The sequence below is a fragment of the Trichomycterus rosablanca genome, chromosome 15, assembly GCF_030014385.1.
Source record: "Trichomycterus rosablanca isolate fTriRos1 chromosome 15, fTriRos1.hap1, whole genome shotgun sequence".
Classification (NCBI taxonomy): domain Eukaryota; kingdom Metazoa; phylum Chordata; class Actinopteri; order Siluriformes; family Trichomycteridae; genus Trichomycterus; species Trichomycterus rosablanca.
The window spans coordinates 4,587,041-4,601,325 of NC_086002.1; the positions used below are offsets into that span (position 1 = coordinate 4,587,041).

General features: G+C 41.9%; 1 protein-coding gene across 1 annotated transcript in view; it reads left to right on the top strand.

Annotated features, from left to right (window-relative positions):
• The window catches only part of LOC134329618 (immunoglobulin-like domain-containing receptor 2), a 32,791-nt gene extending 22,276 nt beyond the window's left edge, over positions 1–10,515 (top strand). Inside the window, exons 6-10 of the mRNA XM_063010902.1 lie at positions 147–326; positions 2,619–2,732; positions 3,179–3,383; positions 4,893–5,607; positions 10,026–10,515. Of these exons, the coding sequence (XP_062866972.1) occupies positions 147–326; positions 2,619–2,732; positions 3,179–3,383; positions 4,893–5,607; positions 10,026–10,061 (1,250 nt within the window). The 3' untranslated portion in view covers positions 10,062–10,515. The remainder of the gene's footprint in view (positions 1–146; positions 327–2,618; positions 2,733–3,178; positions 3,384–4,892; positions 5,608–10,025) is intronic.
• Positions 10,516–14,285: the final 3,770 nt, after the last annotated feature.

Consider the following 14,285-nt stretch of genomic DNA (forward strand, 5'->3'; position numbering starts at 1 on the left):
ATATAATGAACAAACAGTGTTTTTTTCAGTACATTTAACTTATAGAGATAACTATCGTTTAATAATACATTAAAAAAAAAAACCTTAAAGAGTGACGTAATATGGTCATTAATGTTAAAAAATCCATCTTAAAATTCTTCCAACAGTGTATGAAGCAGGAAAAGGCCTAAAGACAACAGCAGCAGCGCCAGTAGCTATGTACCCTCCGTACTTTGTGCAAGGCATGCCCACCATGGTGCCAATCGCTCCTCCTTCTTTCATCGAACCCAAGATGTCCACAGTATCATCCATCAATAATAACGCCTCCACAGTTCAGCAGCCATCAGGTACGTTTCACAAACGGCAGAGACTAAGACTAAATAAATAGAACCTGTGGCTATCTGTAGTGTATAACAGGTCAATGAGAATAAGCTGTGATGCTTAAGCTGCTGATAGACTAAATAATTATTTATAAAGTCCAGATATCATCAGATCTGACATACTTTTCATCACATGTACTATTGTGATGATTCTCCAGGTTCCTCCTGATCCTCCTGACTCTTTTATGCAGGTCATGTTTGAGCAAGCAGCAGTGTTATAATAGGCATTTATTAATGGCATTGTGGGCTGGAAGAGCTATTGTAGCCTCCTCTGCTTTTAAATGCAGTGGTAACCACTACCTAACATGCCCATGTTACTATACATGCCACCAACCTTATCTTCACTTATCTTAACCTCATTTTCAACCTCACCTCTTTATCCTGCTCATGGTCGCGGTGGGTCCGACTTCCCCAGTATCACTGGGCGTGATGTTTTAAAACGCCATTCCATCGCAGGGCCTCAGCCATCACCCCTCAGACATTGCCAGTTATGTCTGTATGGCCGATAGCACTGTTTAGGATTTGAACACAAGATCTCAGCAGTAGTGGGGTAATGTAATGTTCCTGCTGCACTACCACTGTAAATAGGCTCTCACTGCCTGTCCCAAGCCTGGATAGAAGTAGGAGTGTTGCGTCAGGATGGGCATCCATCCTGTGGTGACCACTAAATACTGAAGCAGCTGAAATACAATAAAACGTTGTTGTTAACCTGCTTTGCTTGTGCAGTAGCTGAGCCAATAATTGCATGTTTGTTTAAGTGTGAAGAATTGTATGTAGTCACTCTAAAGCTGTGTACACTGGATCGATAAGAATGAGTTTTATTACAGTCGTTGGAGTTTTTATTCCTCTCTGCTGTGTTTGCTCAGTGAAGGTTATCAGGTGAAGGTTATCAGAACTACTGTGTACAAACAGTCCTGCTACAACAGACAAAGAGAATTAAAGTCTCTGCCAGTTTATATTTGTTTTAACTGTCGTTATCAGTTTAATCCTTGTTCAGCTATTAATTTGTAATAATATTTATTAAGTTAAATACTGTATAACAGAACGAACAGTTCTGCGAAAAAGTGAATTGGCTTTGTTTACCTTTGTTGTTCCATATAAATTATTATCATTAAACAAACCATAATGCCACCTAAAAATAAGATGTTAAAATGCTTTATTTTTCGTTTTAATGTATTTATTAATTCATTCATTTATTATAGTAGTCAGTTTAGGGCACCCACTTCACCTACTGCACATTTTTTGGGAAACGTGGAGGGAATCCAAGTACCCAGAAGAACCCACTCAGCCAATCCTCAGAAGTCATGATTGAACCACTGACCTCAGACCCCATGCTGCTTTGATGGGTCGTCACCACAAGCTGTGTTACCATGCCAACACACAACAAAACAAAAAATGTACCCATTTATCCTGGTCAGGGTCCACGGCAGGTCCTCAGCGATGGTAGGCTCAACGTAATAGACTGCTGCACCACCCCAGCGCAACACAAAAGAGACAAAGTTAGAAAATAGATATATAACCATTGTTACAGAATGATTGAAGCCTTGGTTACTTAATTAACCAGTTTACCAAATTTAAGAATGATGAATGCAGAATGTCTTTATTTGTCATATATACATATACACATGTGCAGTACAATGAAATTCTTTCTTCACATATCCTAGCTTGTTTGAAAGCCGGGGTCAAAGCGCAGGGTCAGCAATTGTACGGCGCCCCTGGAGCAGACGGGGTTAAGGGCCTTGCTCAAGGGCCTAACAGTGGCTGCATGGCAGAGCTGGGATTCAAACTCTCGACCTTTCAGTTGATAGCCCAAAGCTCTACCCACCAGGCTACCACTTGTCCGTAAAATGCTCTACCACTGAGCTATACCCCCACCCCCGACTGGATTAATGAGATTTAATCATTATCAGTCTGATGATACGCTGTGATCGCTGCTCTGCCCAAAGAGTCAGATTTTATCTCATCAGTATATTGATTTATCTGAATATCTGAAAAGATAAATCGGGTGTGTCTTCCTAATATATATTGTAACTAGCCTCGCATGAATGTCATGTTGCTTTAAACAAACAGAATCTTAGATTTACATGGACACCACCCAGTCGTTGATTATTTTTTATATAATGTCACAAGCTGTTGTGCTTTATGCCTTACATAGAAAATACTAGTCACACGATGTACTGAAAAGAAAGTGCCTTCGTTGTGCTTTTGATGCCTTTATCTCCCACCTGAATTCTCTCTTACACCCTGTGTTCCCTGTAGTGCACAGTGGGTTCCTCCTCCAGCCCACGCCGGACCAAAATTCCATGAAGATGTTGCAGTATGTGGAAAGAGAGCTTGCACAGTTCAACCCATCTAAGACCCCCAGCAGCAACTGTAAGCCTGACGGGGCACTTGGCCAAGTGCTTTGTTCTTTTCCACCCTTCCAGCTCCTCACCTTGCTTCTGTTATGTGCTGTTCTAGCTTTTAGAGACACTCAAAGCTTTGAGGCTTGTGTTCAGTGACTGTGCATGCAGTGTAGACAGTAGGGGTGGGTACTCAAAGCATCGTCATGTAGGGTTAGAGTTCATTTCTGGCTTTTTTTTTTTTTTCATGTCATAGTTGTGGATACAAGCTAAAACAAAAACCCTGTTAAAACACTAGCTGCTCCGGCAGCTGAAATTATATGGTGTTAAATGTGGCCCTGCATTCTGCTGTATCACTACTAAACGTTTTTCTCACCCTTTCTGCCCCCCTCTCTTGAACTGGCTTGAAATATTTCATGATGGCATATTGGTTGGTAAGTCAAATAAGTGTCTGAATCTCACTCTCTCTTTCACTAGCAGCTTGCAGTATGTCCGAGCTCAGTTCCCTACATGAAGCCGAGACGGATTTCCGCCAGACCTATCGGCAGGTTCAGAAGAAGGCCCTTCCAGTAATTCCTGATCTGGACGACCCTCCAGATGTGATGAGTAGAGAAATGTCTCCTGGTCGTCCACGAGGATCCACGCGTCATCCTCAGCACCGACCAGAGGAAGAGCATCCTAGGTGAGAGATTTGATGGGGCGTGCCCGCTATTTATACAAACTTGAATTTCTGCATCATTCATTATTTGCTGTCCAGTTTAAGAGTTTAAAATTTTGTTAATATAGCACTCGGGTAGGACAGCAGTCTGTTACGCTAGCTATGTCCTGGGAGAGGGGGGTTGGGGGATGGTCAGGTCCCTGCGTTAGACTGGCACCCTGTCCAGGGTGTTCCTGCTTGCGCTCAGTGTTTTCTTTTGACCCTTTTGTATGTGTTAACTAGTGAAAACTTCTCTAGCGTCATTAATGTTTCCTGGTGCTTTTTTGTTGATTAGATTTGCACAACTGTGAGGAGCAATTTCACACCGTCCCGGGATTCCTAGCTTCTAGTTTTGGACATTTGACGTCCAGTTATTATTTAGTTTTGGACATTTAATGTCCAATTTTTATTTAGTTTTGGACATTTAATGTCCAGTTTTTATTTAGTTTTGGACATTTGATGTCCAGTTTTTATTTAGTTTTGGACATTTGATGTCCAGTTTTTATTTAGTTTTGGACATTTGATGTCCAGTTTTTATTTAGTTTTGAACATTTGACGTCCAGTTTTATTAAGTTTTGGACATTTGATGTCCAGTTTTTATTTAGTTTTGGACATTTGATGTCCAGTTTTTATTTAGTTTTGAACATTTGACGTCCAGTTTTTATGTATTTTTGGACATTTGACGTTCAGTTTTATTAAGTTTTGGACATTTGACGTCCAGTTTTATTTAGTTTTAAACATTTGACGTCTAGTTTTTATGTATTTTTGGACATTTGACATTCAGTTTTATTAAGTTTTGGACATTTGATGTTAAGTTTTCATTTAGTTTTAGACGTTTGACATCCAGTTTTTATGTATTTTTGGACATTTGATGTCCAGTTTTATTAAGTTTTGGACATTTGACATCTAGTTTTTATTTAGTTTTGACATTTGATGTCCAGTTTTTATGTATTTTTGGGGATTTTACGTCCAGTTTTGATTTAGTTTTGGACATTTGGACATACCCTGTCCAGAGTATTCCTGCCTTTCGCCCAGTGCTTCCTGGTGATCCCTGACCAATCACAACCCTGACCAGGATAAAGAGCTCTCAGATGGCACAGCGCTTGCCAATCACCTTTAACATCTTGGTTTGAAGCTTATAGGTGCTACTGGCCGGCCAGGCGTCTACACAGACATGATCGGATATGTCTCGGGGGGTGGAAGGGAATCTAGTTTTAATTACTTACTCTGTTATATTTCCTCTACTGCTGCAGACTTCTACCCTGACTAATTCACTCCCCCTTGGTCTTGTGTCTGTAGTAGCCAACCGCTACTTTTCACCTGCTCAAGGCGGGTTATTCAGTCAGATTATTGTTTAGAAATGAGGCAGTGTAGGATGACATAAAACAGGTCTGTAGAGAGATCACTAGGTTTTCAGACAGACCCCATGATTCCATGAAAACAAAAGTTATAGAAACTGTCACATTTAAAAACGTTTCATCTTGTTTTCTCTAGGTGGAAACCACGTTCTGAGCACTTACAGAGGAAAGCCTTTCAAATGGGTGAACGCAGAGGCTCCCTGGACGAGCTTGAGGAATTTGCTATGAATTACGTTCCCCGAGGTTACCATAGTAACTTTAACGACGCCGATGATGACCACAGGACACGTACCCGACAACGACAGTGTGATAATGACCGGGAGTGGAACTGCCGTCGAGAAGAGGAGCCGGAACGTGAGCGCTCTCCGTACTACAGCTCTAAACGCTACTATCCTAAAAACAGCCCAGACAGACACCGACCTCCCAGTCCTGCCAGTCCTCCTCGTGTACCAGAATACACAAAGAGAAGAGACACGTGGGACAGCGAGCGACCGCTGCGCCGTCATGAACCCTGGGAGTCCAAAGCGCGGAACGAGAAGAGCCTCCCGGATTACGACGACGCTCTCCTCAGCAGCTTGTTAGAACGGAAAGCAAAAAGTGAACGAAGCCTGTCGTCTTTTAAAGGCGGCCAGAACGGGGAGGAATCGGACACGCCCTCCAAGAACAGCTCCAAAAAGAGCTACCGCAGTAACTCGCCCAGCAACAGGTCAGCTAACAACCGGCTGACCGAGGCCGAGTCGTTACCACCGTACACGGAAAGGGAACCAGAACGTCACCGCAGCGTCCCGACCTCCTACAAACCCCAGAAAGAGAGGGAGAACAGGGAGGAACAGAACAGACCACGGAAAGTGGTGAGTTGACCTCAAACTGACCTCGTGATCACACAGCTCTTCCATTAGGACGCTTAAATATACGAGGGTTCTTCAAAAGGTTTCTGCACTTTTTTTAGTCTTTTTATTAAGAATTTCAATAACAAATGACATCAGTTCTCTACATGTTTACCTTCTGATGTATTTTCCAGCATCGTACCAACTTTTTAACGCCATCAGTGATGCAGCGCTGCTTTCACATCATCATCACATGAAAATGTTCTTCCCCTTAAAGCTTCTCAGAGCGTCCAAAAAGGTGCAAATCAGATGGAGCTAAAGCTGGACTACAATCTGGACTATAAGACACGACCGGTTATGCCTAGTTCACACTACATGATTTTTGCCCTGATTTTTTGCTAGATTTGCCGACTCGGGAGCAACTTGGCGTTGCTCGTCGATCGAAACTCGGCTCTCAGTTTCTGAATCTGAGTCGCCCGACTGGCAATGAGTGCTATGTCGAACAGCCAATGAGAACGGAAGATACGGGGTGAGGGGAAACGCAGGGGAGGAGTGTAAAAAGGTGGGACAGGGGCGTAATATAGTTTATATCAGAATACATCGACACACATTCAAGTTTTACAGTATTTCTGACCTGATCGTTCTCTACAAAACACCCACGCTGCATTGCAAAAAATATTTATTAACCTCCAACTCACTATAGAACAAACAATCCATGCCGTTCCTATTTTTTCTACTTGTTTTACGCTGCACATCAGCACACAAACTTTTGATCACTCGCTACTTGTTGACGTGCATTTTTGGACGTGGTATCATTAAACCCCTCGTCACTTCTCACGTTTGTTTTCATGACCAAAACGTAGTTTGGGAGACCAGAGAAGCTCGCCTAAGATTCCAGTTGGTGATAGATGGTGTAGTGTGAAACCCTCTATCGCCGATCAGTCGTGTAGTGTGAAATACACACGGACTTGAAAGACTCCCGATTACAAGAGATCCAGTCGTGTAGTGTGAACTTGGCATTACTCCTCCCACCCTCACCGCTTATAACCAAAATATAAAAGTGCGGAAACTTTTTGAAGATCTCTCGTAATTACAAAACATTCTTCCTAGGAAGCAGCATCTTTATTTTCGTGGCACCGTCATGTTAAACCAAATGTTCAGTTAGCGCTCTCTAAGATTTTTCCATGCTTGTCGTCTTCATTAGCTATTTTATGCTCATCTTTTATAGACGTTTTTTGACGAACAGAATGCACACTTTGATTCGGATCTAGGTTTTATGGTCACGGTTCGATTTGTACCTTCCTTCGACAACCAAAAAAAACCCGTACACAGGTAACAAGAAAAAAAAGGAAAGACGCAGTCGCAAGAAAACATTTGTGAACCTTTAGGAATCAGCTGGAGTTCTTTAATGGATCTTCAACACAACGTGGTTTGATCTTCATTAGGACCAAATTCATATTAATGTCTGTGGTTCTGACGTCATGTCCAACAAGCTCATGCTCAGGTGTCCACATACTTTTGACCCTTTTGTATGTGTTAACTAGTGGACTCTTCTCTAGAATCATTCATGTTTACCGATTACATTTACACAACCAACTGTCAGGAGCAATTTCACAACATCCTGGGAGTTCTTGCATTAACAGCCTCCTTCATGCCTCAGTGTTTCATCATTCAGTTTTTATTAAGATGTTTGACGTGCAGTTTTTAATTAGCCAGCAGCACCAGTGATGGAACTTTAATTACACAGTTTGCTGTGACATTTTTCTATAATATTTCTATTTCTATAATTACTTACCATAATGCACCCTCCACCATGCTTCACAGTGAGGACGAGGTTTTGTTGTGGATGCATGTATTGTCATACATTTATTCCACAAGGTTTGTGTCTTATCCTTCCATAGAGCACTGATTTAAAAGAATTTGACCATTTTGGTGTGTTTTGAAGGGTAGTGGTTTTCTTGATGGTTTTGTTTATAGTGTTTTTCTTAAGGTGGACACATAAACAGAGACCTCTGCTTGTTTGCTATTTCTGTGGGTCTTTTGCATTTAACGTTTCTTGTTTTATCATGTTCAGAATGTTGTGCTTGTGGTGAGATCTTTGCAGGATGCCCCTTTGCTAAGAAGGAGAACAGGACTAGGTTGACAACATTTGTTCACAGCATAGGTCCGCTTCCATGGGGAAACAATGGGCACCAGACAGGAACACCCTGGACAGGATCGGCCACAGTACTGTGACAGTATATTGTCTAAGCAATTAAAGGTTAAGGGCCTTGCTCAAGGGCCCAACAGTGGCCACCTGGCAGTGGTGGGCCTTGAACCAGCAATCTTTTGATTATTAGTTCAGTACTTTAACCACTAAGCTACAACTGCCCTGCTTTAAGCAATTTTACAATTAATTTAAGGTTCTGTAGAATGAGTTCTGATCAGGATGGGGTTTACATGAGCAGCTTGTTCTTAAGGAGTTTTTGGTCTATAATTATGACCTGGATGAAGATCAGATCACACGTTATAAAGGGTTCACACATTTTTTCTTGTCACTACAAATTTTCTTAAACATTAAATTACTTGCACTTAATTTTTACCCCCCAGCGTTCTCTAAGCCATTGTTTGCAGTGTTACTGTAACCCAACTAACTTTAATATTCGTGATTCACCAATTAAAAAAATTCTTGGCCTGAATCAAAATTCACATTTGAAAAACTAAATCCGAGTCTCCTTAAACCTTAAAATGTTACATTACACGTTATTGTTTTTTTTATATTGTTTATACACTTTTGAAACTTCATTAAACGACTACTAAGTTACTCTATATGGACAAAAGTATTTGGACACCTGACCATAAACTTGTTGGACATCCTGTTTCAAAAACAAATGATGTTATTTATTTATTAGGATTTTAACGTCATGTTTTACACTTTGGTTACATTCATGCCAGGAACGGTAGTTACTCATTACACAAGAATTATCAGTTCACAAGTTTATATCAAACACAGTCATGGACAATTTTGTATCTCCTATTCACCTTAATTGCACGTCTTTGGACTGTGGGAGGAAACCCACGCAGACACGGGGAGAACATGCAAACTCCACACAGAAAGGACCCGGACCTCCCCACCTGGGGATCGAACCCAGGACCTTCTTGCTGTGAGGCGAGAGTGCTACCCACTTAGCCACCGTGCCGCCCACGAATGATATTCAAATAAAGTGACCTCTTTGTGATCTTTGTAGCTATAACAGCTCTTCAGAAAAAGCATCTCACGAGACTTATATAGTGCTTTGTACAATAGACATTGTCTTAAAGCAACTTTACAGAATCCAGGACCAACAGACCAAAACCCCTGTTGAGCAAGCCGGGGTACGACAGTGGCAAGGAAAAACTCCCACTTTGTGGGATTTTTATGTCTGTACATATAAGGAATGACCTTAGAATACAAGAGCAGGGTGTTTGGAGGTGTGTTTGCACCATAGGGTGCACTTGACCACATAAATAGCCTCATATTTGTCGGCCCTTAAACGACAAAGCACAGCAATCAATAAAACTGATGATTTTCATCAGATCGCTGCACAGAAAACACAATATAAGGGTTCAGATTTGATGCTGTCCTAGTGTTCTGGTCCTTACTACAAAAGTGTTTGTATTAGCAGCTCTGCCATGAGTTCCAGCTCTGTGTTGCAGATACAGATGTTATTGAGACTGTTAATCCTTGTTTAAAATCCAGTTGCGTGACTTTCAAGTGTTTCCAGCTTTGCTATTTCTTTGAAATCCCACATACTGCAGTTATATATGAATCTCAGCAGTACTTGAGTCTCCTAAATGTCAAGTTCATTTTTATTATTTTGTCCACCACTCATAAAGTTTAAGGTTGCCAGATTGATGGACTGTTCAGGTCACATTTACTTGAAACCAAACTCTTAGATGCTTGAGGGGCGGCACGGTGGCTAAGTGGGTGGCACTCTCGCCTCACAGCAAGAAGGTCCTGGGTTTTATCCCCAGGTGGGGGGCGGTCCGGGTCCTTTCTGTGTAGAGTTTGTATGTGGGTTGCCTCCTGGTGCTCCAGTTTCCTCCCACAGTCCAAAGTCATGCAAGTGAGGTGAATTGGAGATGCTAAATTGTCCATGACTGTGTTTGATATAACCTTGTTCCTGTCATAAATGTAACCAAAAGTGTAAAACATGACGTTAAAATCCTAATAAATAAATAAACAGGGGTACAGTGCTGGAACACGACAGTTGCTGTCAAGTTGAAGGTATTTCTATAATTGATTTCATACACCTTTTAGCAATGTGCATGACTAAAACACTGGATTTAACAATCAGGAAGGGTGTCCGTATAGTTTTGGCCATGTAGTGTATAATAATACTAGACTCACAAACTCTCAGATGCAGGTTTATCCTGTCCTCACAGCCTGAATCTCCTCTTTTCTGTTTTCTCTCCCCTAACAGAACACAGTCCTGAGCAGAGATTCACTCGTAGTCTGACCGGCCTGGTAACTCGTCTTCAGATCCCCGCTGCGCTCACCGATCTTCACGCCTTCGGTACGGCGATCTGAAAACCACGGGGTATAAAAGCTTCAGAGTTTAAGTGTGTTTGCTTTGTTTACATAACCGTGAACCCCTGTTGCTGTGCAAATGGCCCAGAACCTGATACCTGGAAAGCCAGAAGAACATGAGCTGATGTTTGTGAAGAAGAGACCAAGGATTTCACTACTTAACTTTACTTAATGGTACCTTCTGCTGGAAAGCCTGATCTTCTGGTTCCAGCGGGGTCAGAAATGCACTGGGTAGAATTTAAAGCTTTGATGATATACAGAAACATAAGAACTTTTTTTTCTTGACCCCTCCACCTTGTTGGTTTAGTTTAGTAGTCAGCCCTTTTTACATTTGAGGAATGCAGGACCCTTGGGGCGTGTCTGCACTGGGACTGACCGTAAAGCTGGAAATACAACAAGTAGTCCAGTCTGAATCTGTGTTTTTTACATGCTGTTTTCTTAGACTTATGATCTGATTGTTTAAGCAATTATATTCTGTTGTGCTTTTCAGATATTCCACACAAAAATATGAGTACACTTTTAATGAACAGAAAAACTTGGAAACGAGACACTGGGTGTGTTCGAAAACCTAGTGAGCTGCCTTGCTGTCTTACTGTCTACATAGGCAGCTGCCTCAGTTTGTTTGTTTGTTTATTAGGATTTTATCATCATGTTTTACACTTTTGGTTACATTCATGACAGGAACGGTAGTTACTCATTACACAAGATTCATCAGTTCACAAGTTTATATCAAACAGTCATGGACAATTTAGTGTCTCCAATTCACCTCACTTGCACATCTTTGGACTGTTGGAGGAAACCAGAGCACCCGGAGGAAACCCACACTGACACGGGGAGAACATGCAAACTCCACACAGAAAGGACCCGGGACCCACTAGGCTACAACTGCCCTTGTTCGAACGCACTACTTAGACAGCGATTACATCGGGTTTCGCTTACTAAGCTAACACAGTTAGCATCGTGCCATTCAAACCAATAAGATTAGGTGGCTCAACGCGCTAGCATGTAAACTAACATCCCCCTCAGTGTACTAAAAATGGTTAAACTGTTCCTGACGAGCCCGAACTTGCAAATAATCACACTTGTATACGTTTATACAAATTAAAAATCTATTATAATTCATTACATTTGAAAATAAGTCAATATTTGTTTGTTTTTTTGTGAGAATAGTCATGCCGCACTGAATGCTGGGATTGCCTCCACCGCTAAGGAAGCATCGGATGCTCCCTCGTTCTCCACTTAAAATACCGTTGAAATTTTAAGATACCTAACTAGGGAGGATATTAAGGCATCTAAGAATTCGAACAGCCTCATTCTCGGGAGAGCGCATAGGATGACTTAAAATGCGTCTATGTAGAGAGTGTAGAGAGTAAAATGCGTCTATCTTTATCTATGTAAAGATAATCGAGGGAATTGAGAGAAGCTGGAACACCTTCATTTGTCATTTAGTAGATACACTACAATCAAAATTCTTTTCATGCATATATGTTGTTTTTGGGGGACAGTGGTAGCCTAGTGGGTAGAGCTTTGGGCTATCAACCAGAAGATTGGCCGGTTCAAATCCAGGCTCTGCTATGCAGCCACTGTTGGGTCCTTGAGCCCTTAACCCTGTCTGCTCCAGGGGCGCCGTACGATGGCTGACCCTGCGCTCTGACCCCAGCTTCCAAACAAACCTGGGATATGCAAAGAAAGAGTTTCATTGTGCTGTACACCTGTATATGTATATATGACAAATAAAGTATATCTAAAATATATATCTATTTTTCTTTGGAAGGCTGGGGTCAGAGCGCAGGGTCAGCCATTATTCTGCACTCATAAAGGGCATTGCTCAAGGATCCAACTGTGCCTTCATGGCAAAACTGGGAATGAAACCCACAACCCTTTAATTGATAGCCTAAAACTCTGCCCACTAGGCTACCTTTGTCTCTGTATATTAATACACACACACATAAACCCTGGGATCCAGGGTTCGAATCTCAGTGGTGCTATCGGCCATTCGGGCGGATGTTCGAGGGAGGGTGGCTGAAACAGACTAGCCGTTGGGAGGTACACTCGTCAGTGCCGGTCCCAAGCCCTGATAGAAATAAAGGGGTGGCATCAGGAAGGGCATCGTTTGTAAATGTTTTTGTGACGTTTTTGTAGAATTGGAAATTTGTTTGAATCTTTATTTAACTGGTAAAAGTAGAAAGTAAAGATTTCCAATGTTTTTGTAAATATGAACATATTTAGAATTTGCCTGCAACACACTCCAAAAAAGCTGGGACAGAGGCGTGTTTACCCCTGTGTTCCATCACCTTGTTTATTAATGAGACTTTTTTAATGGTTTGTGAACTGAAGACACTAACTGTTGCCGTTTTGCAAGTGGAATTTTTCTCCGTTCTTGCTTAATACGAGACTTCAGCTGCTCAACAGTCCGTGTTCGCCGTCGTCTGATTCTGCTCTTCATTATGCACCAGAGATTTTCAATAGGAGACAAATCTGGACTGCAGGCAGGCCAGTCAAGCACACACACACGGTGTCTATAAAGCCACAGTGTTATAGCATGTACAGAATGAGGCTTGGCATCGCCTTGCTGAAGTAACATGAGAAAATTCAGACTCTTGTGTAGATATTTATACTGAATATGATTACATTTTGTACAGGATCGTCTAAGTAACTTAAACGTTAAGTCTCTGAGCATATCGTTTGTATTGCTGGTCTAATTACTGCAGTCTTTATGCTAAGGGCCGGTGTGTCTGCGTGTGCTAGGAGTGTCGGTCCATCTCAATGCCGCTGTGTTTCATCGAGAATGACTCATGAGCCGAGAGTCCTTGTCTATTGTTAGCACATAATAAGTGTCTTGCTGACAAACAGCTCAGTCCAGCAGCATCCAAACACTTCATTTACCTTCAGTACTCAAATCCTCATGCCTGTACGCACTGCACATAAACAAAACAAACACAAACAGCAAAACACTTGAGTAACACTTGAATAACATCTGTCAACAGCCGTCCTAGTTTACAGTTTTAATATGTATCAAAGACACTCGAGGAGCTGGAACAGTGTGTACATGCTAACGAACACAACACAGTGGTTTGTAAATTATCTGTGAATGTGAAAAGGACATCTAAAAATTGTTTATTACTGGTGGCTTTTAAAGTCTGGACTTCATGAATCTTTTTATAATATTATGCACTGTGGAGAGTAAGATATCAAAATTGCTCACTGAGGAACGTTGTTCTTAAACTGGTTACATTTTCTGCATTGCACAGAGACGGGGAAAGAGTGCTGCCAGGGTGTGTCTCTCCGTACACAAGGCTGATTTGCATATATGTACTCGCCTAGTGTGGGTGACAAAATGCATACGGCTGCTGCCCATGTGTCGGAGGGGGCGTGGGTTTGCTTCGATCTCCTCAAATCAGAGCAGGGATCGGCATTAGTGGAGAGGAAGCAGTCGGGCAATTGGACGCGCTAAAAATATGCTTATAAAATTCTTGCCATTTTCTAGATGCTCATTTTTGTGCTCAACATGGTTCCATCACCGGTTTCGGCTGTTTCAACACTAATTTCTTGTACTGCTGCAACTTTGTATTGTTTTCTGTTTCATTCAGATAAAGGACAGTTTTCAGTTTTTTGTTTTCATTAGAATGTTATGTCGTGTTTAATGTTTTTGTTATTGTGGTTTGTACCTTCAGTGTAAGAATTGTGTGAATGTTTAGGAATGACGTGTTTCTGCATTAATTTAAAAATATGGTCTGAACTTTATTTCAATTAGACTACACAAACACTGGCCGCTCAGGTGGTGCAGTGGTAAAAATACGCTATAACCAGAGCTGGGATCTCGAATACATCGTATCGAATCTCGGCTCTGCCTGCCGGCTGGGCTGAGCGGCCACATGAACAACGATTGGCCTGTTGTTCAGATAGGGGTGGGATATTAAGCCGGATAGGGACTGTCTCATAACTAATGCAATTACAACCTCAGCTGGCTGATTGATGTCGCCTGCACAGAGACGGGAAAAGAGTGCTCTCAGGGTGTGTCTCCCCGTACACAGTGCTGAGCTGCATTGCACTCGTCAAAGTGAAGGTGATAAGATGCGTATGACTGCTGCCCACGTGTCGGAGGGGGGCGTGGGTTAGCTTCGTTCTCCTCAATCAGAGCAGGGATCGGCAT